This window comes from Bos javanicus, chromosome 2, assembly GCF_032452875.1.
Source record: "Bos javanicus breed banteng chromosome 2, ARS-OSU_banteng_1.0, whole genome shotgun sequence".
NCBI classification, from domain to species: Eukaryota; Metazoa; Chordata; class Mammalia; order Artiodactyla; family Bovidae; genus Bos; species Bos javanicus.
Genome location: NC_083869.1, coordinates 24988756 through 25014343, shown reverse-complemented (window position 1 = coordinate 25014343; position 25588 = coordinate 24988756). Strand labels below are relative to the sequence as shown.

The 25588-nt window shown below is 41.7% G+C and overlaps 1 protein-coding gene across 3 annotated transcripts in view; it reads left to right on the top strand.

Moving 5' to 3' along the window:
* Positions 1–235: 235 nt before the first annotated feature.
* Positions 236–25588, top strand: part of LOC133258657 (plasma membrane ascorbate-dependent reductase CYBRD1) — a 35725-nt gene continuing 10372 nt past the window's right edge. Inside the window, exons 1-2 of one of the 3 annotated variants that reach the window (XM_061435473.1) lie at positions 236–1259; positions 18151–18359. In XM_061435473.1, coding sequence (XP_061291457.1) covers positions 1067–1259; positions 18151–18359 — 402 coding nt within the window. In that variant the 5' untranslated portion in view covers positions 236–1066. Of the gene's footprint in view, positions 1260–1760; positions 3056–8165; positions 8513–18150; positions 18360–25588 lie in introns of those variants that run through there. The other 2 variants (XM_061435479.1, XM_061435489.1) reach the window with 2 other exon arrangements.

Here is a 25588-nt window from a genome sequence, read left to right as displayed (position 1 = left end):
TTTCCCATTTGTTTACTCTCTTTTTCTTCCTTTCTTTTTACCATCAATGGAAAACTAGTGACAGCAGTGAAGTCTGTAGCCTCTAACTCTTAGACCTTAATCTTGGACCACTACCAGTGCGTGACACTCCTACTTCCTTGCCTAAAACCTGTCTTTTCCATCGAAAATCACGCCCATACACCTCCTACACATTCTAAGGGCTTTCACAATGGCAACAAGACAATATGGTAAACAATTAATTCTTTGGAGATGAGCCACAGGAGGAGCTAGAAGTTAAGGTTCCCAAATGCATTCTGGGAGACCTTGCAGCCACAGCCTTGCCTTCTTCAACAGGAATGATAATTCTGTCGCTTTTCTTGTCCAGTGGAGAAGGGTGAACTGAGTGTTGGAAAGAGGGCAGGGAGTGAGTAAGCTCAGGCCACCAAGATGAGGCTTTCGTCCAAATACGTTTGAACAGGTGGCACTTTTAAGATGCATTTTTATCACATATGGGGAAGTCGAGAGTCCAAGAGGTGTCTGCTTTCTCTGTTAGGTGCTCACTGCCAGTAGTTTTCTTGCTAGATGAGACCAGGTACACACTGTCTCACAGGTTCCTCCTTGGCATCAAAGACAGCCAGTCCTCTAGGTCTGCAGCTTAGGAGGCTTCGTAAGTCAAAATCACACACACAAAGCCACCCGACGGACCCCTCTCTTCTGTTAACCGATTGTGCACACCACTGCCTTACTCAGCCTCCTCTCAGAGAAGGAAGAGACACGGGAAAAGTTAAAGTGGTGGGTGTGGAAACTTCTGGACTCTTGCTCTCAACAACTAACCAGATCGGTTACTCGAGCTCTCGGCAAGCGCAGACACCGACCACGAGATCCCCAGGGTGGGGCTAGTTTCTGAGCTAAGGGCCAGCTGCCCCCGCCCCGAGGCCCCGCATCCCAGGCAGGCCCGCGACAAAGCCCCTCCCCGGGGCGGAGACAGCTCCTAAAAGTCGACGCCGCGTCCCGCCGCAGGCCAGTACCCAGGGGCCGCCGCCTCGCCGAGTTCCTTCGCCGCCACCGCGCGGAGTATGGGGCGTTGATGGCCATGGAGGGCTACAGGGGCTTCTTGGCGCTGCTGGTGTCGGCGCTGCTCGTCGGCTTCCTGTCTGTGATCTTCACCCTCATCTGGGTCCTCCACCACCGAGAGGGGCTCGGCTGGGACGGGACCGCGCTCGAGTTTAACTGGCACCCGGTGCTCGTGGTCACCGGCTTCGTCTTCATCCTGGGCATCGGTACTGGCACCTCCTGGGAGGCGGCGGGGGAGGAGGGGCCGAGGTTCCCGACCCAGTTCCAACCGAGTGAGGCTGGGCGAGGGAAGGGGTGAAGGAGTAGCGGGGGCCAGGGAGCCGAGTCGGCAGCGCAGAGGGAGGTGGCTGGTCCGGCGCCTGGGGGCCGCGGGCCGGGCGGACTTGGGCGAGCGCGGGAGTCGCGGCGGTGGGGCGGGGCGCGCGAGACTCGGGTTCGCTGGAAGACGCGTAGCTGGGTCAACCGACCCGGCTAGGTTAACTTTACTGCGAGTGGCTGGGACGCTACACCAGACTCCACCAAGCTTGGGAGCAGGGGGGAGATGCAGGAGCGCGGTGCGGCCAGGCAGCCCGCGAGCCCCCCGAAAATCACCCCCTGTGGGACCAGCCCTGCGCAGTCAGGGGCGCGGAGATCTCTTTAGTCTAGGCCTGTCGTTGAACTTGCTTTGAGACTGCGGGTTAGGAGAGGAAGGCAACGGTGGTGGGGCGGGGGCGAATGGAGTGGGGAGAATTGGCCTCTTGTCTCATCTTCTCTAATTTTCTCTAAAGCCCTGAGCGAAGGGGAGGCCCGTCAGCGGGTGGCCTCACGAGTGAGTGAAGGAAGCATCAACTCTGGTTTCACTCCTAGAGCGTTAAACTCAGTCGAGCCCAAGAAGCTGCCAGGATTCAAAACGGTGTTTCGCTGCATCTCCAGGTTACTGGACAGTCTTGAGCCCGACTTGTTTTTGCGGCTGCAGACTGGCGAAAGTTCCCCTGCGGGGCTTCCTGTTGGGCACTGGCCCGGATCATGGGGCCAGAGATGCCCGCAGGGGTTCCGTGGCCGCCTGGCTGAGTGAGAGAGATGCTTATGCTTGGGACTTCTTTGGGGTTTGCTGCCCGGCCTGCGTTCTCTCGGATGAGCCTGGCACGGAGGGGGGACTCAGTGGATGGTTGTTTTTGTTTTGAGCTATAATTGACATATTCGTTTCAGGTGTGTAACATGATTATAGATGGAAATACCTATTACTAATTAACAGCCATCACCTCACATAGTTACAATTTTTTCCCCTTTGAGATGGGATGAGAACTAGATCTCATCTCACTTAGCATTTAGAACATTGCTAAAGAATATAGTCTCTGTAGCATTGTTCAGATCTACAATATATTATTATTACTTGTCACCACTGTTCTGCTACATTACATCCCTTTAGAACTGGAGGGCTGTACCTTTTGACCACCTTCACTGTTTCCCCGCCTGCCTCCTCTCTCGTCAGTGGCAGATCTTCTTATCTTTGTGCATGTGCTGACAGCTTTCTTTCTTTCAGCTGTTGTTGAGCTGGAGGAACCTCTAGCTAGTGCTGCAAGCGCCATTTATTTGTAACCACTTTCCAAAAATTGAAGTCAAGGCCTTGGCAGAGAAAGCATTTAGAAAAAGGCAGGAGTAGTGGACTGGGGTTATATCCTAGAGAAGAAAGGAGAGGAGAGGAAAGGACTGGGAAACAGATGCCCACCAGCTGAAACCACTAGCCTTGCCTCTGAGCAGGCTGCCTTTTCTCCACCAGTATTTAACTTTCCCCAAACAAACAAGAGATCAAAAAAGCACCGACCTCATTCCTAAAGAAAAGATTTTTGTTTCCGATTAAAACTTGGGCAGCAGCCTTGGCCAGTGTGGCTGGATAGTGGCATGTTCCCACTCTGGGAGGTAGAGGAAGCTGCTGCCAGTGTCCAGCTATGGAGACTTCCCTGGTGTGAGATTGGCATCCACCCCGGTGTGAATACCACTGGACGGCTGAGTCGTTCGTTGCGTAAGTCTCAAGTTATTTTGCCACTAAACTAAAATGAGAAAAACATACTCGAGTTCCAAAGTCACTGTTGGCAGAAGCACTATTTCCTTCCTGGTGGAGCCCTCAAGTTTGGCTGGAGCTGTCAAAATCTTCTGTTTGCTCAAAGCAGTAGAAACACTCTTCATCTCTTCCAACCCAGTCCTCTGAGCAGCACCTAATACTAAGAAACTTTACCGAGGGGCTACAAGATCTTCTCATAATTTAAGGTAATGGAAACAGGTGATAATACTTGTTTCTTGACTTCTAAAAAGGAGATGGCCTATCGTTTATTGAGTGCCTCTGTGCACCCACTCAGGGCATTAATTCACAGATATATAGAAGCGTAAACTGAGGCATGGAGCAGCTAAGTAAGTTGCCTGTAGAAGTACTATACATGTTTTCAGTGGTTTTATTTTCAAGTTTCATTTCTCTACTCTTAAGGCAATATGCTTATTCTCTGTAAAATACCCTTTTTAGAGAAGCAAAAAGCTTCATCTAAAAAACACTTTGAAACTCTTCATGATAGAGTCCATCACAGTTTTCCTAAAAGAATTTATAGTTTGTCTAAACTTTGGGCTTTTAAAAGTCTGTTTACATTCACTTTGCAGCAAAAATATGAACATGGATATTTTGGAAATTTTCATCTGCTGCCTTCATTTAAGCATAACTGCTGTATTTGTATTAGTTTTGGAATGTTTGTCCTATCAACATTACCCATCCTGTTTACTATTTGGATTCCAGGCATGCAAAACACTTTAATCAAATGACACATTTATTTTTTATTTTTAAAATGTATTCTATTGAAGTATAGTTGACTTAAAATGTTGTGTTAATTTCTACTCTACAGCAAAATGATTCAGTAATACATATATACATTATTTTTCACATTCTTTTCCATGGTTTATCACAGGATGTTGAATATATCCTGTGCTATATAGTAGGACCTTATTGTCTATCCATTCTATATGTAATAGTTTGCATTTGCTAATCCCAAACTCCCAATCCATCCCTCCCCACCCTCTGCCCCTTGGCAGCCACAAGTCCGTTCTCTATGTAGATGACACATTTAATTGACATGAATGTAAACTTTCTCATACGTATAGGCACATACATAGACCTCATGAATTCTTGCAAGTTTTGGCCCACCTGCACTTCCTCACATCCCGCAGTAGAAAGCCTCCAGTAGAACGAGTAGGAGTAAAGAGTTGACCTTATAGACGGGGTGTGGGCGGGGACAGGGGACACACGTGTTATAGACCATCCGTGTTATAAAAGCCTTTTGTACTGTGTGTAATTGCTTCAAGGAGCAAATTTTTAGGCTATGTTGTTTCAGATCTCTAATAGTGAACATGATGTAATTGAGTTCTGTGATGCACACATGTTTAGAGATGAGAAAAGGGAAAGTCACTCAGTCATGTCCGACTCTTTGCGACCCCTATACAGTCCATGGAATTCTCCAGGCCAGAATACTGAAGTGGGTAGCCTTTCCCTTCTCCAGGGGATCTTCCCAACCCAGGGAGCTAACCCAGGTCTCCCACATTGCAGGCGGATTCTTTACCAGCTGAGTCACAAGGGAAGCCCAAGAGATTAGAGAAATGCTTCACAAATGCAGAGAGCAAACAATATTTAAAACTGTATGAGAACTGGTATATGTCCTTTGAAATACTTGTAAGAAGTAAGCTCTGAAGAAAGCAAGGGTAATACAAAAGTTACAAAATAAATGTCTGTGTATGTCTTTTGGAAAATATACGTGTTCTAAAATAAAGTATAATAGACTATAGGATATTTAAAGCTGAAATAAAATTTTAAACTTGTAGGAAATCTAGCAAACATGAATGAGGAAGTTTCAAAGAGACCGTTAGAAGAGCTTTGTGCTTCTCTGAAAGGAATGTTTCCCATGAAATAAGTATACTGCCAGGAAATCAGAGGAACAAAACTTGAAAAGGCCACAGAAAAGACTGAAACAAATAAATGCTCTCAAAGTAGCTGTTGACCTTCTAAAAGGTTCAGCAAGGTGGAAAGTGTTTTTTAGAAACAGGTAGAAAATTCAGGTATATAAACGTAGTGAAAAGTCTCAGCAACCCTATACTCCCTAGTTTGTCATGTGTAGAACTCTTTTGACTATATAAACTGAGGGAAGAGAAATTCAATAGTGTAATGATCTCACGTTGGTTTTGTGAGGGACTATAACTTCATTTAAGTCACATTTAAAAGACTAACAAGACGAAATTGAGTGGTTCTTAAAAGGCAAGTGCGATATCTATTAACGTACCTAAAAGTGACCAAATTCCAAGACCACTTAAATATATTTGGAAAGGCTCTTGGGGTAAAACCTGTCAGAGAGTGGAGAAAGTGCCTCAGATACCTATTCCAAAACCAGCCTTTGGAACACCATAGATAATAAAGCCTATCACTCATAAAGAAACAGGGCTTTTTACAAAGCATAAATATTCAAGACAACCCCAAACATATTTTTCTTTTTTGTTAAAAATAAGTGCATACAGATCTCTTTGTGATGTAACTAATAAAAATGTTTCAGACATGAGTATTTCACTGTTGTGTCCCCAGTGTCTAAAATAACACCTAGAACTGGCACAAAGTAAGCCAATAAATAGCTGTTGAATGATGGTTCTCAGTACCATTGTTAATTGTAACAATGCACTTTTACAGCCACTCATTTGTGGAGATAGTAATGCATTGTTGGTTGTGTGTGTTCAGTCATGTTCGACTCTTTGAGACCCCGTGGACTATAGCCTGCCAGGCTCCTCTGTCTGTGGGATTTTCCAGGCAAGAATACTGGAGCAGGTTGCCATTTTCTACTCCAGGGGATCTTCCCAAGCCTGGGATCGAACCCTCGACACAGTCTCTTGTGTCCCCTGCGTTGGCAGGCAGGTTCTTCACCACTGCACCACCTGGGAATTCAGGGATAGTAATAGTAGCATCTAAAGAAGTGCCCTCCCTTCTTCTCAGTGATCCTGCTGTTTATAGCTGGTTTGGAAGCACCGATTAAGTCAGCCTTGGGGGAGAATGGGCATGATGGTGTATTGGAATTGCATCTCTACTGTAAAGGCCTTGAGCTTATTAGAGTGTTAACTGCCTGCACCTCTTCACTCCAGCAGGTCTCCCTTTTTCCTTGTGCATCAAGTTCCCACCCCATTGGATCATTTCCAATGTGTTATAATGTCTTTTATCTTAAAAAACAACCATACTCTTGACCCCTTACTCCCCTTTCAGCTACTGCCTAAAATCTCTGCTTGCCTTATCACAGAACTTTTAGAAATACTTGTCAATACCTGCAGTCTCCAGTTCCTCTCCTCCTATTGTCTCTTGACCCCACTCCAATCAGGCTTCCTCTCTACTGCTGCACCAAAATTGCTCTTAACATAACCAGTTGCCTCCACATTGCTAATTCCAGCCGTCATCAATTCTCAGTCCTCATCTTGCTTGACCAAAAAGCAACATTGCCGCAACTGACCCACTATTCCTCCTTGGGACACTTCTTCACTTGGGCTTCCAGGATCCCTGACTCTCTTGGCTCTTCTCTCCTCACTGCCTACTCCTTTTCGTGTCCTTTGCTGGCTCCTCCTCATCTCCCTGATCCATTAAGGTTAGAGAGCCTGAGCTTCAGTTTTCTGACCAATTCTCCTCTCCTGATCCACTCAGAATCTTGGTCATCTCATTTAGTCTTGTGGCTTTAAACACCATGTATCCCCCTGAATCCTCCTATATTTATGTTCACCTGGACCTCTCCCCTGAACTCCAGACTCAAATATCCATCTACTCACACTCTCAACTTGTATGTCAAATAGACATGTCCAAATCTCAACTCTCCGTCTTCCTCATACCCCCCCAAACTTCTCCTCCTATAGGCTTCCCCATCTCATTAAATGGCAACTTCATCCTTCCAGATGTATGTTCATGTCAGAACTATATAGTCATCCTTGATGCCTCTGCTTCTTCCATACTTCTCATCCAGCCCATATGAAATCATATAAATTCCAAATTCAAAATATAATATTAAATTCAAAATATAATATTAACCAAATTCTGACCACTGACTATTTTCTCCCTCCCTCCCTACTTCTCTTCCTCCCTTCTTTCTTATCTTCCATTTGAATGTAAGCTCCCTTGTCTGTCTTCTTCACTGCTGTATCCATGGTGGGCAGAAAATTACCTAACATGTAATTGGCATTCAATAAATATTCACTAAATTAATGAAAATTTGGCCAGTCCTTTAAACTGGGGGTCATAGATACAAGGATGACATATAAAGTGAATATGTGAAGTGGGTTGGGAGTGTAGCACCCACCAGAGTGTCTTCCTGGCTTTAACTAAACATTCAAACACACAAATTCCTGGTCTACACTGGACACCAGTCTATGCAGGAGGAATGTAGGACAGGAACCGGAGTTTGCTGTCAGGGCAGTGACAGGTGCTCCTTAGCCGGCATCCTTGCAGCGTAAATCCCTCCATCAGCTCTCCTGTCCCCAGGTGACTGTCCAGACATCAGGAGATGAGATCTCCATTGATGGGATTGGGGCTTAAGGTCCCATGGCCCACATGGGACCTTAAGATGAACCAAAATCTCTTGTAAATACTCTATGGACCTGGTTTCTAGTGCCCCTGAAAACAATACATGGTGAGTTGAACAGTGACTTCCAAAAAACATGTTCAAGTCCTAATCTCAGTGACCTCTGAAGGGGCTTAGCATCTTTGCAGATGTAATATTTTTATATAATTTTGTTTTTTACTCATCTTTGGCTGTGCTGGGTCTTCGTTACTGTGTAGGCTTTTCTTTAGCTGTGGCGAGTGGGGGTCTATGCTCCAGCGGCGGTGCGTGGGTTTCTCACTGCGGTGGCTTCTCCTTGCGGAGCACGGGCTGCAGGGCACAGGCTCAGTAACCATGGCACATGGACTTAGTTGCTCCATGGCATGTGGGATCTTCTCGGATCAGGGATCAAAGCATTAGCAGGGGATTCTTTACCACTGAGCCACCAGGGAAGCCCTTTGCAGACGTAATTAAGGATCTTAAGATTAGGTCAGCCCGGGTTTAGGATGGGCCCTAAACCCAATAACTGGTGTCCTTTTAAGAGAAAAGAGAAGGAAATTTGAGGCACAGACACACAAAGGAGAGGGTCTTGTAAAAATGGAGGCAGAGATTGGAGTCATCTGTGGACAAGTCAGGGGAGCACCAAGAATTGCCAGCAGCTACCAGAAGCTAAGAGGGAGGAATGGAATGGATTATCAGAGCCTCCTGAAGGAACCAGTCTTGCCAGCAACTTGATCTTAGACTTCCGGCCTCCAGAATTGTGAGGGAATACATTTCTGTTTGAAGTCTCTCAGTTTTTGGTCCTTTGTTACGGCAGCCCTAGGAAACCAATACTGGATATGGCAGTTACACTGCACTCTGGGAAGCCCAAAGCATGGCATTTTCTTCAGGTATTTGTAGACTTTTCATTGTTCTTCTCAGTCCAGACACAGTTTACCAATCAGGGGTCCATTTTATTATGAGCAGTGTTGCCTAATAACACTCGGGAGAAGCCACTGTGTTTACGAGCACAGTTAACCAAAGTTCAGATGCTTGGCCACAGGGTATAGGTACAGGCTTTGTGTGAGGGGTAGGAACTGCAGGGGACTAGAGATGGCCTCCTCCTGGCGAAATAGAAAGCTCTTAGCTCCAGCAGGTTGGGGCAATGTGGGGATCCTCTCAGAGGTCAGAGCTTCTCATTATCCAAGAGAATCCAGATTTAAAAAAAAAAAAAAAAACTGGTTCAGTCTAAAAGTAAACCAGCCACAAAACCAAAACCTCCACGTCATCATGCTAATCAAACAAAACACTTCTGTGGACCAAATCCAGTCTCTATCTTCCAGTGACCTCTAGAGTTTTCCGTCTTGCCTTAGTGGGTTTTTCAACATTTCCCTTAAAAAGTAGAACAATCTTCCCTTTTAAGAAATATAGACCAGATATCTTTGTTATAACTTTTTTTCGTATAGAAACTTTCTTAAAAAGTCAGAACAGGCTTCAAAATGGTTGCAGACTTCAGCTGTACCTTTCTAAGTCTGTTTATTCATTCATTCAATTTCTTCACATATTATCCTATTTATTTAACTAGCATACAATATTTAAGCACTTCAGTTCAGTTCAGTCGCTCAGTCGTGTCCAACTCTTTTCGACCCCATGAATCACAGCACGCCAGGCCTCCCTGTCCATCACCAACTCCCGAGTTCACTGACACTCACGTCCATCGAGTCAGTGATGCCATCCAGCCATCTCATCCTCTGTCATCCCCTTCTCCTCCTGCCCCCAATCCCTCCCAGCATCAGAGTCTTTTCCAATGAGTCAACTCTTCACATCAAGTGGCCAAAGTACTGGAGTTTCAGCTTTAGCATCATTCCTTCCAAAGAAATCCCAGGGCTGATCTCCTTCAGAATGGACTGCTTGGATCTCCTTGCAGTCCAAGGGACTCTCAAGAGTCTTCTCCAACACCACAGTTCAAAAGCATCAATTCTTCAGCGCTCAGCCTTCTTCACAGTCCAACTCTCACATCCATACATGACCACAGGAAAAACCATAGCCTTGACTAGACGAACCTTTGTTGGCAAAGTAATGTCTCTGCTTTTGAATATGCTATCTAGGTTGGTCATAACTTTCCTTCCAAGGAGTAAGCATCTTTTCATTTCATGGCTGCAGTCACCATCTGCAGTGACTTTGGAGCCCAGAAAAATAAAGTCTGACACTGTTTCCACTGTTTCCCCATATATTTCCCATGAAGTGGTGGGACAGGATGCCATGATCTTCGTTTTCTGAATGTTGAGCTTTAAGCCAACTTTTTCACTCTCCACTTTCACTTTCATCAAGAGGCTTTTGAGTTCCTCTTCACTTTCTGCCATAAGGGTGGTGTCATCTGCATATCTGAAGTTATTGATATTTCTCCCAGCAATCTTGATTCAAGCTTGTGCTTCTTGCAGCCCAGCGTTTCTCATGATGTACTCTGCATATAAGTTAAATAAACAGGGTGACAATATACAGCCTTGACGAACTCCTTTTCCTATTTGGAACCAGTCTGTTGTTCCATGTCCAGTTCTAACTGTTGTTTCCTGACCTGCATACAGATTTCTCAAGAGGCAGATCACGTGTTCTGGTATTCCCATCTCTTTCAGAATTTTCCACAGTTTATTGTGATCCACACAAAGGCTTTGGCATAGTCAATAAAGCCGAAATAGATGTTTTTCTGGAACTCTCTTGCTTTTTCCATGATCCAGAGGATGTTGGCAATTTGATCTCTGGTTCTTCTGCCTTTTCTAAAACCAGCTTGAACATCAGGAAGTTTGCGGTTCACATATTACTGAAGCCTGGCTTGGAGAATTTTGAGCATTACTTTGCTAGTGTGTGAGATGAGTGCAATTGTGCGGTAGTTTGAGCATTCTTTGGCATTGCCTTTCTTTGGGATTGGAATGAAAACTGACCTTTTCCAGTCCTGTGCCACTGCTGAGTTTTCCAAATCTGCTGGCATATTGAGTGCAGCACTTTCACAGCATCATCTTTCAGGATTTGAAATAGCTCCACTGGAATGCCATCACCTCCACTACTGTATGCCAGACACTGTGTAAAACAAATGAGTAAGATGTAGTCCTATCTCCACCTGAGCCCTAAATATTTAGAGCTGTCTAGGACTTGAAGTTCAGCTCCTAATTTTAGAGGTCAAATGCCTGACCAGGGTTAAATTTACCACCAGTGATATCAGCTAACTGCTACTGCCAAGTCGCTTCAGTCGTGTCCGACTCTGTATGGCCCCATAGACGGCAGCCACCAGGCTCCCCCGTCCCTGGGATTCTCCAGGCAAGAACACTGGAGTGGGTTGCCATTTCCTTCTCCAATGCGTGAAAGTGAAAGTGAAGTCGCTCAGTCGTGTCTGACTCTTAGCGACCCCATGGACTGCAGCCTACCAGGCTCCTCCATCCATGGGATTTTCCAGGCAAAGTACTGGAGTGGGGTGCCATCGCCTTCTCCACAGTGATATCAGAGCCAATACTATTTCTAATCTGTTATAATATTGATTGAGGCACAAGAAAATATAGCGAAAATATGGCTGGTGTTGTTAACAATGCAAGTTTTCTGAATATTTGTAAATGTCTAGCCAATTAATTGAATTTTTCTCTTTTCATACACTATTTGGTACCCAGAAGATACCTTTGTGAGGATTTTAGTCACTTCAAAGAGATGCTTCTAGTACCAAGATGCTAAAACAAATCTTCCAAATCGCTCAGATCACTTCCTTCATTCTGATTCTCCAGAGGTTTTCAGTTTCATGACATTCATGCTGTGAGACAGTCTGAGTACACAGGCATGTTTCAGAGCTCAGGTTCACCCTGATAGTTGCTGTAGGAATCTTTTCAGGAAGCGTACTTAAAGGGGGTTCTCTGCTTGTACATTTAAACTTGAGGTCCTTCGGATTGAGTCTGCTACATTCTGGGGTACACAGGGAAATAAATTATAAATTTTAATAGTCCTGTTCGGAACATTCTACCAAGGAGGTCAAAATAATACTTTATTCAAAAAGTTAAGAAAAGTGTGATGGGCATGCCATATTTAAGCGGAGTTTATAAAGGTCTTCAATTTCCAGTGTACTTCACTTTTAATAACTTATTTTGTGGTTCACTTAAAGCTTATCTAAAGCTATTAAGTGGGTCCAAGGGCAGAATACTTTTTACTGATTTGAAAGGACCATTTGGTTTAATATGAGCTAACACTTGGGTCAGCAGTTAGATCTGACTGCCTTTCCTGGAGAAGGAAATGGCAACCCACTCCAGTATTCTTGCCTGGAAAATCCCATGGACAAAGGAGCCTGGCAGGCTCCAGTCCATGGGTTCTCAAAGAGTCAGACACGATTGAGCATATACACACAACACTTGGGTCAGCAGTTGAAGTTTTAATTTGTGCATTTTAAAAGAGAATCTGCTCATTTTCTGGGAAATAATAAATTACTGTACTTTATTAAGATTTATATATTCAACACATACTTATTGAATTTCTGCTATGTGCTAGGCTTTGTGAGCTCTTTGCTAAATGCTGGGATCTGACCGTGACCTAGACAGATGTGCTCCTATCTTCATAAATCACAAGATTTAAAGACAGAAGAACTAGAGTCAAATTGTTTTCTATATATGGGGACATTTCTCTCCCTCCAAGTGCCCTTCTCCCCACATTCACTTTGACAAATTCTACATTTGCATTGTCTGCTATAAGAGATTTGTGTATGTGGATAGTTTTGTAATGGTATATGGATGGAAAGCTGGTGTCAAACCAGAGATTACATCTTGGAGAATTTGTATTTCACATATCCCTGAGTTGATTATGCTGCTTAGGAACTGAGAAGATTTCTAATAAGTAAATACAACTCAAGTTACTGCGTTTCCCTCTTCATTATTGAAAGAATAATTGTAGACAGGTCTTCCTCCCTCCCGCCCTTCTTGCCTGCCTGCCTTCCCTCCTTCCTTTTCAAGTTTATCACAACAGCATGTTCCACCATCAGCCAGCCTGGGTGGGAGGGGTGTTTGGGGGAGAATGGATACATGTATATGTATGACTGAGTCCCTTCACTGTTCACCTGAAATTACCACAACGTTGTTAATCAGCTATACACCAATACAAAATAAAAAGTTTAAAGTTAAAAAAAATTTTAAACGTATTTTTCACATACATGTGTTCATGTTTCCCCTCCTTTTCTTGCCTCAAATGGTTTTGCCATCTCGGACCTGTAACAGAAAACCCTTGTTTCAATCACAAGTAGCTGTCTGATAGCATTTCCCCTCCTCATGGGCTTCTGAGAACTTTTTCTTCCTTCTCACTGAACCTCAGGAATGGTGTCTAGGTAAGTGCCAAGCCAGAGAAGCAAGAAATATTTAAATTCCACTCTACAGGCAGTTTTTACTGCTGTTGAAAAAAGCTTCTTGTTGAAGAAATGTGGTTGATTTGTTAAGGTTGCCCTTTCTCCTGAAGTTCACCGTATTTGGGTTATTTATGCATTTTAAAAGGCACGTAAACACATTATGCAAATGCATCACTTTGGAGTTATCCTCCATTTATCCAGAGAGCATTTGAAACTTAGTCAGCTACCCTGCAGAACTTCTCTATCACCAGGACAGGTGCTGAAAACTCCGTGCCTGCCTCCTATGAGAGAGCCACTGAGGTTTCCACAAGCTTCCTACTTAGAAGGTGAGACTAATTGCCTATTAAGTTTGCAGGCTTACAGAAATTTTATTCATGAACTCTTTCAACCATACAGAAACTAATATAACAGATCCCCATGTAGTCACCATCCATATTTAAAGATGTTAAAAGAGTTTTGCCATCCTAAAAATTTATCAACTAGAACTTAAAGCTGGTAGGAATAATAGATAGTGCAGGCTGATGAGAGGAGAGGTTGGAGGCAGGCACCCTTAACCTGGACAAGAAACTAAAAGAGATAGAAAATTCTAAAACTAGACTCAAGGACTAGAGAAAACAAAAATGTAATTATCTGGGCCCACTTGGATCAGAGGTAAGTACCTCTCCTGCTTCATAGTAATAGGACAGTATGTTTTACTGATAACCCCAAACCATCAATAAAAGATTAGATTGTGTCCCACTCATGCTATTGCTAGAGAAGGAAAGCTAGTGGGCAACTGACTTGAAAATCATTTGCGTAAATGTGAAAAGTTTAAAAATCAAGTTTTGACACTCAAAGAGGGTAGACTTTCAGTTTTGTGAAAAATTTGACACATTTTTCGGGGTTCTTGCAGTATTGAGAAGAGTGAAAGTTCTTTACTGGGAACATAATTGTCTTTGAATTTTGGACATTTTTCAGGTACTTTTTGTTCAAGAACCACATACATGCAGAAAAGTACCTAAATCATAAGGGATGTGTTTTCATCGCATGAGCACACTCATGCTCGCATCATGAGACAACATTCCAGGCACCCCAGAATCCCCCCGGTAACTCTTGAACTCTCCTCAGCCTTGATAACTATTCCTGATTTCTAACATCTGAGCTTAGTTTTGATGTTGGAAATTTGGGGTATAATATGACCCAAATTAGGGAGGAAAAGCTGTCATGATTCATGGCTCATAATTTGCTTTTCAGGGAAACAGCCTGAGTATTTCCCTTATGCATGTGGATGCATCCATTCAAGCCCTGCAATCTAAGAGTCCTTCCCCTGGGTGGTGCCTGGAGGATATGATGCTGACGATGATGATGATGCTGGTGATAACTGATATTAATTTAAAAACACAATGATATTGAGCAAACTACTTCACCTCTCTGTGCCTCTACTTCCTCCTCTGTGTAGTGGTAATAATAACTATGCCTTCCTCACAGAGTTGAGTTGATCATTATAATGTAAACAAGTAGAGCACTTAGTATGGTGCCTACTACCTTGCAAGGGCTCGGTTTCGTGTGTGTGTGTGCCCTCATATTTCTGCCCTCAAAGACATTGAAGTAGGATGACAAAGGATGTTGAACTAACTTTTATTTTTTTAATTTCATTTATTTTTTTTTTTGGCCATGCCATACAGCTTGTGGGATCTCAGTTCCCTGACCAAGGATTGAACCTGGGCCACAACAGTAAAAGCCTGGAATCCCAACCACTATACCACCAGGGAACTTCCTGAACTAGCTTTTAAAAGCATACCTTTTGGGAATTCCCTGGAGGACCAGTGGCCAGGACTTGGTGCTTTCACCGTCAGGCCTGGGTTCAATCCCTGGTTGGGGAACTAGGATCGTGGAAGCTACAGGGCAAAGCACCCCCTAAACATATAGTTTTCAAGGTGTTGTATTAAATGGTTTGAAAAGATTTATTGACTATAGAAATGATTACCTGTAAAGTTTCTATGTCCTCAAGGAAATATTGATATAATCAATCAACATTTATAAGATAGCCATATATGCACTAAAATGAGTAGGTAGTCAGCCTTCAGAATTTGGATTAGATAAAATGAATCTGTCCTAACTGTGATGCCTGCCTCTCAAGTGTTAGAAAGGAACCAAAGAATAGGAAGATGGACATCTTGTGCTGAAAGCTTTAAAGTGACTGAATTCACATCTATTAATATCTTTGTAGGGTTTTTGTGTTTCTGCCTGAAAATGGACAAGATAATCTTTTACATTTTATGATCCAATTAAGTTTCTTATACTCTAAATGTCTTTGAAGGGAAAAGGCAGCAGCTTCTGCTGCTGCTTCTTTTCTGGAATTAAGAAATTTATGTGACCCGTTGCTAATATAATGGGACCCATTTTCCAAGAGAGTATTCTTTAAACTTTTCAACCTGCCATACATTTCCAGATATTTAAATTTTCCGTGAAATGAACATAAGGAGTGGGATGAGAGTAGGTTGGGGCAGGATATTACCTTCCAAACAAAATTAATTGCATGCTGGATGGGGTGGCCATATAATCTACTGATTAAGCCAGGACACTAAGAAAAAGCTTTTCAAGAATCATTTTGCTGAAGTTTACTCTACATGCAAAAAAGCATATGTATAAATGTATAGCTTAATGCATCTTCCCTCAGTGATTGATTACCTGTATAATCAGCACCTAGGTTGAAAATCAGATTATTAGCAGGAGCCCAGAAATCCCTCATGCATTCCTTTCTGGTTGCTATACCCCTTCTTCACAAGGGCAGCCACTATCTTGACTCTTCAATTTTTTAAATCTTTTATTTATTTTTTAAAAGTATATTGCAATTAATTAATTAATTAGGTTTTGGCCACCTGGGGTCTTAGTTCCCTGACCAGGAATCAAACCCATGTCCCTTGCATTGGAAGCATGGAGAGTCTTAACCACTAAATTGCCAGAGAAGTTCCTGTCTTGATTTTTCTTATTGCAAAGATGAGTGTTGCCTATTTTTATATTTCATATCAATTGAATCATACAGTGTATATTTGTTTATGTCTAGTTTCTTGGCATTGACATTATAGATTGATCCATATCATTGAGTGAAGTTCTAGTTTTAGATCATTCATGCCATGGTATGAATATATCACAATTTATTTATTCAGTCTCTTAATGATGAACATTTGGGAATTTCCCAGGTTTTGGCCACAACAAATAGTGCTATAATACTACTCTTAATACATGTCTTTTGGTGAATATATGTATATATTTCCTTGGGGCATATGCCCAGGAGTAGAATTAATATATCATAATGGCTCAGTGGTAAAGAACCCACCTGTCAATGCAGGAGACATGGGTTTGATGCCTGGGTTGGGAAGATTCCCTGGAGAAAGAAATGGCAACCTACTCTAGTATTGGTTGCCTGGGAAATCCCATGGACAGGGGAGCCTGGTGGGCTACCATCCATGGGGTTGCAAAAGAGTTAGACCTGACTCCAGTTCAGTTCAGTTCAGTCGCTCAGTCGTGTCCAACTCTTTGCGACCCCATGAATCGCAGCACGCCAGGCCTCCCTGTCCATCACCAACTCCCGGAGTTCACTCAGACTCATGTCCATCGAGTCAGTGATGCCATCCAGCCATCTCATCCTCTGTCGTCCCCTTCTCCTCCTGCCCCCAATCCCTCCCAGCATCAGAGTCTTTTCCAGTGAGTCAACTCTTCGCATGAGGTGGCCAAAGTACTGGAGTTTCAGCTTTAGCATCATTCCTTCCAAAGAAATCCCAGGGCTGATCTCCTTCAGAATGGACTGCTTGGATCTCCTTGCAGTCCAAGGGACTCTCAAGAGTCTTCTCCGACACCACAGTTCAAAAGCATCAATTCTTCGGCGCTCAGCCTTCTTCACAGTCCAACTCTCACATCCATACATGACCACAGGAAAAACCATAGCCTTGATTAGACGGACCTTTGTTGGCAAAGTAATGTCTCTGCTTTTGAATATGCTGTTTAGGTTGGTCATAACTTTCCTTCCAAGGAGTAAGCGTCTTTTCATTTCATGGCTGCAGTCACCATCTGCAGTGATTTTGGAGCCCGAAAAATAAAGTCTGACACTGTTTCCACTGTTTCCCCATCTATTTCCCATGAAGTGATGGGACCGGATGCCATGATCTTCGTTTTCTGAATGTTGAGCTTTAAGCCAACTTTTTCACTCTCCACTTTCACTTTCATCAGGAGACTTTTGAGTTCCTCTTCACTTTCTGCCACAAGGGTGGTGTTATCTGCATATCTGAGGTTATTGATATTTCTCCTGGCAATCTTGATTCCAGCTTGTGTTTCTTCCAGTTCAATGTTTCTCATGATGTACTCTGCATATAAGTTAAATAAGCAGGGAGACAATATACAGCCTTGAGCAACTAAATAACAACAAAAGGTATGCATAAGTTTAGCTTAAGTAGATACTGCTAGTTTTCCCAAGTGTTTGTTCTCCTTTAAACTCTCAGCAGCAGAGCATGAGAGTTTTGTTGTTTCATAGCCTCTCCAGTACTCAGTATTTTCCGTGTTCAGCCATTCAGACGTGTGATAGAGGTATTCTCATTTCTCTGTTGATCAACGAAGTTGATATCTTAATTATGCTTACTAGTCACTTGGATATACTCTTTTATGAAATACTTAGAAATACTCTTTCGTCTATTTAAATCTTTGCGCTTATTTTTTCTATTCTTTAGCCTGTCTTTTTCTTGTCAAATTAAGGCACTTATATGAAGAAACCAGACCATAAGATTAGGAATTTAGTTTGGGACATGTTGAGTTTGAGATATTTGAGAGGCATCTATGTAGAGATGTCAAGAAGCCATTGGAATATGTAGGTCTGGAGTTCAGAAGAAAGTTCTGGGCTGGAGATGAGAATTTTGGAGTCCCAACCATGGAGGTAGCATTTTAGTGAGAGACTGAATGAGATCACTCACAGAGAGAGGAAAAAATCCTAAGACTGAGCCTGAGAGGCGTCAAGGTTCATTCGTAAGTTGGGAGTAAAGAAGATGCCAGCAAAGAACTTAAGAAGGAACCACTGAGAGGCAGGGAAGAGAGGAGAAGCCAAAGTTAACAGAAAAGGGTTTCATAGAAGGGAGTGTTCACTGCGTCAAAATGTTCATCTTGTGTTGGTTAAAAGAACAGCAACACTACATTCTGTGCCCTTTTTTCTCTCTTCAGCCATCATTGTATACAGACTGCCATGGACCTGGAAATGCAGCAAGCTCCTGATGAAATCCATCCATGCAGGGCTAAACACTGTTGCTGCCGTTCTTGCAATTATTTCTCTGGTGGCTGTTTTTGATTTCCACAATGCCAAGAAGATCCCCAATATGTACAGTCTGCACAGCTGGGTTGGACTGACAGCTGTCATTCTCTACATTTTACAGGTCAGTATCTCAGTGTATTTCTAAACAAGATACAAAAAGTTAAACAATTCAGATACTGTCGATGTTTTCTGTTTTTCATAGTTTCTTGGAAGTCATTTCATTTCCACTAGTCATCATTCAGTTTGTTTCCATTATAAGTATTTTCCCTTGAGGGGGCACCAGAATTCAGTTTTGAGCATGATTGTGAGGTTTTAAATATGGACATATGTATGTTGAGAAAGTGCCATCTCTTCATTTCGAGGCTGCCATCGTTCGCACTCTAAATTCCATGTGCTGGATGAACTAGCACAGGCAAGAGCTCGATATTTCTTCCCCACATTCCCTGTCATTTCTATAAGTTTATGAGTAAAGAGATGAATTTTTACATCTTTGTTAGATTTTGAAGGCTCAGTGATTTTTTTATTTTCATTTCACTCATTAAATGTCTTTATTTATTAAAAACACATACTCTTGAGAGCACTATTTTTAAACATGTTAAGGGAGTGAGATAGGAATTTGACTGTTCAAGGTCACAAAAGTAAAGGTTAATTTTTTAAGGTTTTGGTGTTAACCATTTTGTTGAAAAATCTTTGTAAACTATGTCAATTCATTTCCCTTCCTTAGTACATATATCCAACTCCTGATTGGGACATCATTGTGAACTTACTTTCCTGTGGATATAGGAGAAGAAATGGGAGTGAGTTTGTAAAGCCTCAAGGCATATCTTAGAATATATGAATGTATGACCTTTTTAAATAGGGATCTCTTAGAAGACATTTATTTGTCATTTTTCTTCTTCTTAAGTAAGGATTTTAAAGCCTTAAGTCTTCTTTAATTTTAACTAAATAGAAGTTGCTAGCTATACGGACACTATTAATTATTTAATTTGGATTAGCATGCCAGGAGATAAGGATCAGGGGATTGAAAGGTGCCAGACAAGAGGGGAGCATGGGGAAAATCCTATATCAAACATGATCTTCCTGATCAAGAAGGAACAAGGAAAAGATGCCATACTGGATGGCCGGGCCAAGCCCAGATCTCCTGCCCTCAAAGTTGATTTTCCCTCAGTGTTCTCATCTGGAACAGTGTCCTCCTCTGCTGCAGTCAGTGGGCCGTTTCCCTTCAGAGTAGGATGGTACGAGCAGGGGACATCCCTCAGTTGCTTTGGGGGTCCCCTTGGCCTACTACTATCTTTTCGGGACTTTCTCAGCTCGCTGTTCTGCTTTCAGCTGTCTGTTCCCCTCACTTTGCCTCACCTCCTGTGGGCCACACCAGGACGCAGTAAAGGAGAGCCAGAGTGCATTCTGCAGATACCACTGTGCATTAAGCAGACAGCATTCTGCTTACCTCCTGTAACCCCTTAAGTGAGATAACCTTTACGGTCACTGAGGAAGAACAGGTGGCAGAGCTAGGACTCAGGTCCTGGTCTTGCCAATCCTGAGCCCTCGCCGCTTGCTTCTGCTGCCTCCGCAACATCCCCATCATCACTCACCTGTGTTTGAGCATCCTCGGTGGAGGGCCGTGTCTCTGAGAAGCCGAATGGAAACCACCCACCCCAACTCTGTGTAGCTTCCCTGTGAGAGGGTTCTGTGCTTCTGAGTACAAAGTTAAAATGGATTAGATGAAATGCCTTTACTAAGTTATACACCAAAGCATTCTCTGAACACTTGCAAAGATGTATCAGAATGTTAATGCTGATGATCTCTATGGGGCTGTATTCTAGTTGATTATTTTTCTTTTCACTTTCTGCATCTTCTAAATATAGATGCATTTCTTGTATAACAATAAAAAGCTTTTAAAATGAAAACCAAGTTTCTTACACTAGATCTTTTAAACTGGAATTTCTGAAAACTAATTTTATGCTGTGCTCTATATCTTAATATGTAAGATTAGGAAATATATATTGGAGAAGGCAATGGCAACCCACTCCAGTACTCTTGCCTGGAGAATCCCAGGGATGGGGGAGCCTGGTGGGCTGCCGTCTATGGGGTTGCACAGAGTCGGACACGACTGAAGTGACTTAGCAGCAGCAGCAAGAAATATATCGGAATTAGCAAAAAAGAGAATATTTATTCTAAAATTTTGGGGTCTTAGATAAAATGGTTCTCAGAGGAATATAGGCTTAAATGTGTTTATTTATTGGAAAGAAAAACTTAAAATATATAAATGAAGTATTCACTTAAGAAAATAAAAGATTGTTTATATCTCAGTAAAACAAGGGAAAAAAAGGAAATAAAAAAGAACAGCAAAATATACAAGGAATAGTAAAGACCCCCTCCCTCCCATCCAAAAAAAATCTGTGAACAATTGTATTATTTTCTGTTGTTGCTGTAACAATTTACCACAAACATGGGGGCTTAAAACAATACAAATATATTACCTCACAGTTTCTGCACATCAGAAATCCATGTTGGCTTGGCTGGTTTCTCTGCTCAGGGTCTCACAAGGCCAAAGTCAAGGTGTTAGCTGGCCTGGGCTTTTTATAGAAAGACTCTAGGGTAGAATCAACTTGCAAAATAGGTCAGGTTGTTGGCAGAATCTAGTTCCTTGTGCTTGTAAGACTGAGGTGCTAGTCTTTCATTGGCTATTAGCTCAGGGCTGTTCCTAGCTTCTCACTCTGTTCCTTGCACATGGCCCCCCTCCATCAAACTGGCTTGGAATCTCTCTGACTTCTCCCTCTTTCTCCTCTTCATCTCTTCTTCCTCCAGCCAAAGTTCTCTGCTTTTGAAAGGGTTTATGTGATTAGATTGGGCTGCCCATATAATCCAGGGTTTTTCCCCAATCAGAAGCATCCATAACCTTAATTACATCAGGAAAGTGTCTTTTGCCGTGTACTATAATGTATTCACAGCTTGCAGGGATTTAAGTTGTAGACATCTTTGGGAAAAGGCATGATTTAGCCTATCAGAACCATAAATTTTAAAAAAAATAGAAGAAATTATAGATAAAATGAAAAGCTGGTTCTTTAAAACAAGTAGAATAAAATAAAAGTGCACGTGTGCAAATTGCTTCAGTTGTGTCCAAGTCTTCGCGACTATAGACTGTAGCCCACCAGGCTTCTCTGTCCATCGTGTTCTCCAGGCAAGAATACTGGAGTGGGTTGCCATGTCCTCCTCCAGGGGATCTTTCCAACCCAGGGATTGAACCCATATCTCCTACGTCTACTGCATTGGTAGGTGTGTTCTTTACCACTAGCACCACCTAGGAAGCCCAGGATAAAAATAGATAAACCACTGCAAATCTGATTGAGAAAAAGCATAATATACACATCATTCAGAATTTTAAAAATATAATCACAGATACAAATAATATTTTAAAATTAGGACCGTTTATTAAATTTTAATAATATGGTAATATTCTTTAAAATCTTAAAGAAAAAATGATTATTTTCTTGCCAAGTATAAACTAACAAGTTGACCCAAGAGGAATTAGAAAACCTAAGCAGACCAATAACATTATAAGCAATTCGTCAGGTCATTTGAAATCTATCATTTAAAAAAGACATTAGGAGAAGGCAATGGTAAACCCACTCCAGTACTGTTGCCTGGAAAATCCCATGGGCAGAGGAGCCTGGTAGGCTGCAGTCCATAGGGTCACTAAGAGTCAGACACAACTGAGCAACTTCACTTTCACTTTGCACTTTCATGCATTGGAGAAGGAAATGGCAACCCACTCCAGTGTTCTTGCCTGGAGAATCCGAGGGACAGGGGAGCCTGGTGGGCTGCTGTCTATGGGGTCGCACAGAGTCGGACACGACTGAAGTGACTTAGCAGCTTAGCAGTTCCAGATTGTTTTATACTTTGACCTACAAGGAACTAATACTTTAAACCAATCCAGTACACTGGGAGGAAACAAGCTCTTCTTCAACGTGGCCCCATTGTGTACTGCATACTTCATATCTAAGGAGGCAGCTTTAATAATAAACACCTTAACCAACATCTAACAGCAAACATAAGCTTAAACTCTGAAATACTGAAGACATTTCCATTAAAAAATAAAACACTGATGTTTGCAACCTTTGTATTCAATTTCATTTCAGAGGTTTTAGCTAATGTACAGCTAATGAAAAAAATACATATAAATAATACAAAATTTGTGACCTTTTTTCCTGTTTTCAGATCATATGATATCTAGAAATCCAAGAGATGACTAAATTATGAAAGAATTTGGAAAAGTATCTGGATAAAAGATAGCCAACAGAATCCAATGACTTTTCCCTATACTACAAATAACCACGTAGAATAGGAAGTAGAATCCTGTAAATTTTACAGTGCAGTACTATAAAATTCTACCAAAAAACAGAAAATATGGTATGAAGAGAGGAATACCATGCTACTGAGAGAGAAAAATTAATATAGAAACATTCTTCCTTCTTCAACTGTATTTTTATTATAATTTTAAACCCAATGAGAATTTTAAACTTTATGCAAAAGAATAAGTGCCCAAGGATAACCAAGAAAATTTTGAAGTGCAGGGAGACCTGCTTTATTCAAAACAAGGTATTCCCACAGGAATAAACAAAATATATTCATGGCCAGAACACAGAAGACAGACAGTATATATAATAACTTTTTCTATGACATTATAGTATTTTAATTTACCAGGGAAAGAATGCTTATTTAATCAATGTTATCATCATAACTGACTGCCCATTTGAAGGAAACCAAACAAAAAGACTATGTATATCACACAAAAGAAAAAAAGATACCAGATACAGTAGATTAAAGATATGGATATAAAAAAATCCAAAATCAAAAGAGAAAAAGAAAATTAAAAAGCATGTAATCTGTATAATACTGAGGTAGGGCAGGCTATAAGGTTGACAAGAAATCTAGAAGGAAAAGAAAGACATATATGGGTACATAAATTTTTTTAAAATTATTTTCGTCTCTTAATATCTTTGGGGGATTGGTTCCAGGACCCTCTCAGATACCAAATTCCAAAGATACTCAAGCTTCTTGTAAAAATTGGTGTGGTATTTGCATACAGGACTTGCCTGGTGGGTCAGATGGTAAAGAATCAGCCTGCAATGAGGAAGACCTGGGTTTGATCCCTAGGCTGGGAAGATCCCTTGCAGGAGGGCATGGCAACCCACTCCAGTATTCTTGCCTGGAGAATCCCCATGGACAGAAGAGCCTGGTGGGCTACAGTCCATGGAGTTGCAAAGAGTGGGACTCGACTGAGTGACTAAGCACATATTTGTATATAACCTATATGCATTCTCCCATATACTTTAAATCATCTGTAGATTACTTACAATACCTAATACAATTTAAATGCTATGTGAATACAATGTAAATCCTATATAAATATTTCCTGGTCTATGGCAAATTCATGTTTTGCTTTTTGGAACTTTCTGCAGTTATTTTTCTGAACATTTTTTTTTTTATCTCTGGTTGGTGGAATTTATGGATTCTGAACCTGGGGCTATAGAGGACTGTTTGTATATGTGACCAAAGATAATAAATCACCAGGAACTGCTCAAGGAGATATGGGGAGTAATCTTGTTATGTGTTAAGGCTTAATGTGTTTAATATACAAAACAACTCCTAAAAATCAATAATTAAAAAGTCAACCTAATAGAATTATGAACAAAAGATTTGGACAGTTCAGATAAGAAAGAATTAAATCACCAATGAGCATATGAGAAAATGTCCAACCTCACTAAGAAATTAGAGAAATGTAAGTTAAAATAACAATAAAATGTAATTTTCCTCCCATGGAATAGACAGAACAATAATGATATCCATTGCTGGCATAGAGGTGAGAGGTAAGGGTACGCTCCTACACTGCTTATGGAAAAGTGAATTGCCACCAAATTAGGGAAGTAGTTTGTTAATATCTATTATTTTTTTAAAAAATATATATATACTTTTACACAACATTGTAACATATATACTTACTCTTTAACCTAGCAGTCCCACATTTGGGGAGATCAGAAATAAAATGCTGTCACAAAAGGAACTCTAAAAAAGGATTTTTAGTGCAGCAGTGCTTGCAGGAAATGGGAAGCAAACTAAATGACCATCAATAAGAACCTGTGGTAAATCTGTTGAATATGACACAGCTATTACAAAGAATGTAGTTCTGTCTAGTGTGTGATATGTATGCATGCTCAGTTGTATCTCTTTGTGACCCCATGGACTATAGCCCACCAGGCTTCTCTGTCCATGGGATTCTCCAGGCAAGAATACTGGAGTGGGTTGCCATTTCCTTCTCCGGGGGATCTTCCTGACCCTGGGATTGAACCCAGCATCTCTTGCATCTCCTATATGTTCTTCAATGTAAAAAAATACTGAAGAATAATGTGTATGGTAAAGTGTCATTTGAGAAGGGGGGAGGAAAGAAAGGGAAAAAAGCATTTATGTGTAGATGGGTAAAGAAAGTTATGGGAGAATATACCAGAATACCATTGTGGGGTTGTTGGGGAATTATTTGTTCTGGGGGAGGGTATTAAATTTTTAAATGCGTCTTGTTTTTCTTGCTTGAACTTGTGGCTCTTTTGTCTTAAAATATAAGTAAATCACATGTCACAAAAGATCATATATACACAATTTTTAAAACTAAATAAGCAAACAGTGTTCCCTCAAATCAGGTTGTGAATATTCATGTCACGTGTGGTAACTTCTGGTTGGTTGTTTGGAGACCAGATGAACCATTTCCTTCCTATTCCTTTTCTGGGAAAGATGACTACATTCCAACTTTATTCGGTTATTGCATCCAAGCTGTTTTTAAGTTACTTGCATTGCTTCCCTGAAGAAGTGACAGAAGAGATCACCCAGATGTTCTCAGGAAGAAATTAAACAAAAGAATATTTCCTATCCCCATGGAAAGAAACCAATTCTAAGCTTGCTTTCTTTGCTTTTGATAGGAGCTAAGCCTCTTTCTTAGGCTTCCCTGGTGGCTCAGACGGTAAAGCGTCTGCCTGCAATGTAGGAGACCTGGTTCGATTCCTGGGGTTGGGAAGACCCCCTGGAGAAGGAAATGGCAGCCCACTCCAGTACTCTTGCCTGGAAAATCCCATGGACGGAGGAGTCTGGTAGGCTACAGTCCATGGGGTTGCAAAGAGCCTGACACGACTTCACTTTCACTTTCAAGCCTCTTTCTTATTAAGATTTACAAAGATTCCTCCCTATTCTTAGTTGTAAAAATTCATGAACCACGAAAACATACTTTGACAGAGATGTGCCTCTGTCAGATTAAGTTAGAAGTAAAAAGGGGGAACCATTTTCTCCGTGAATCAGGACGAA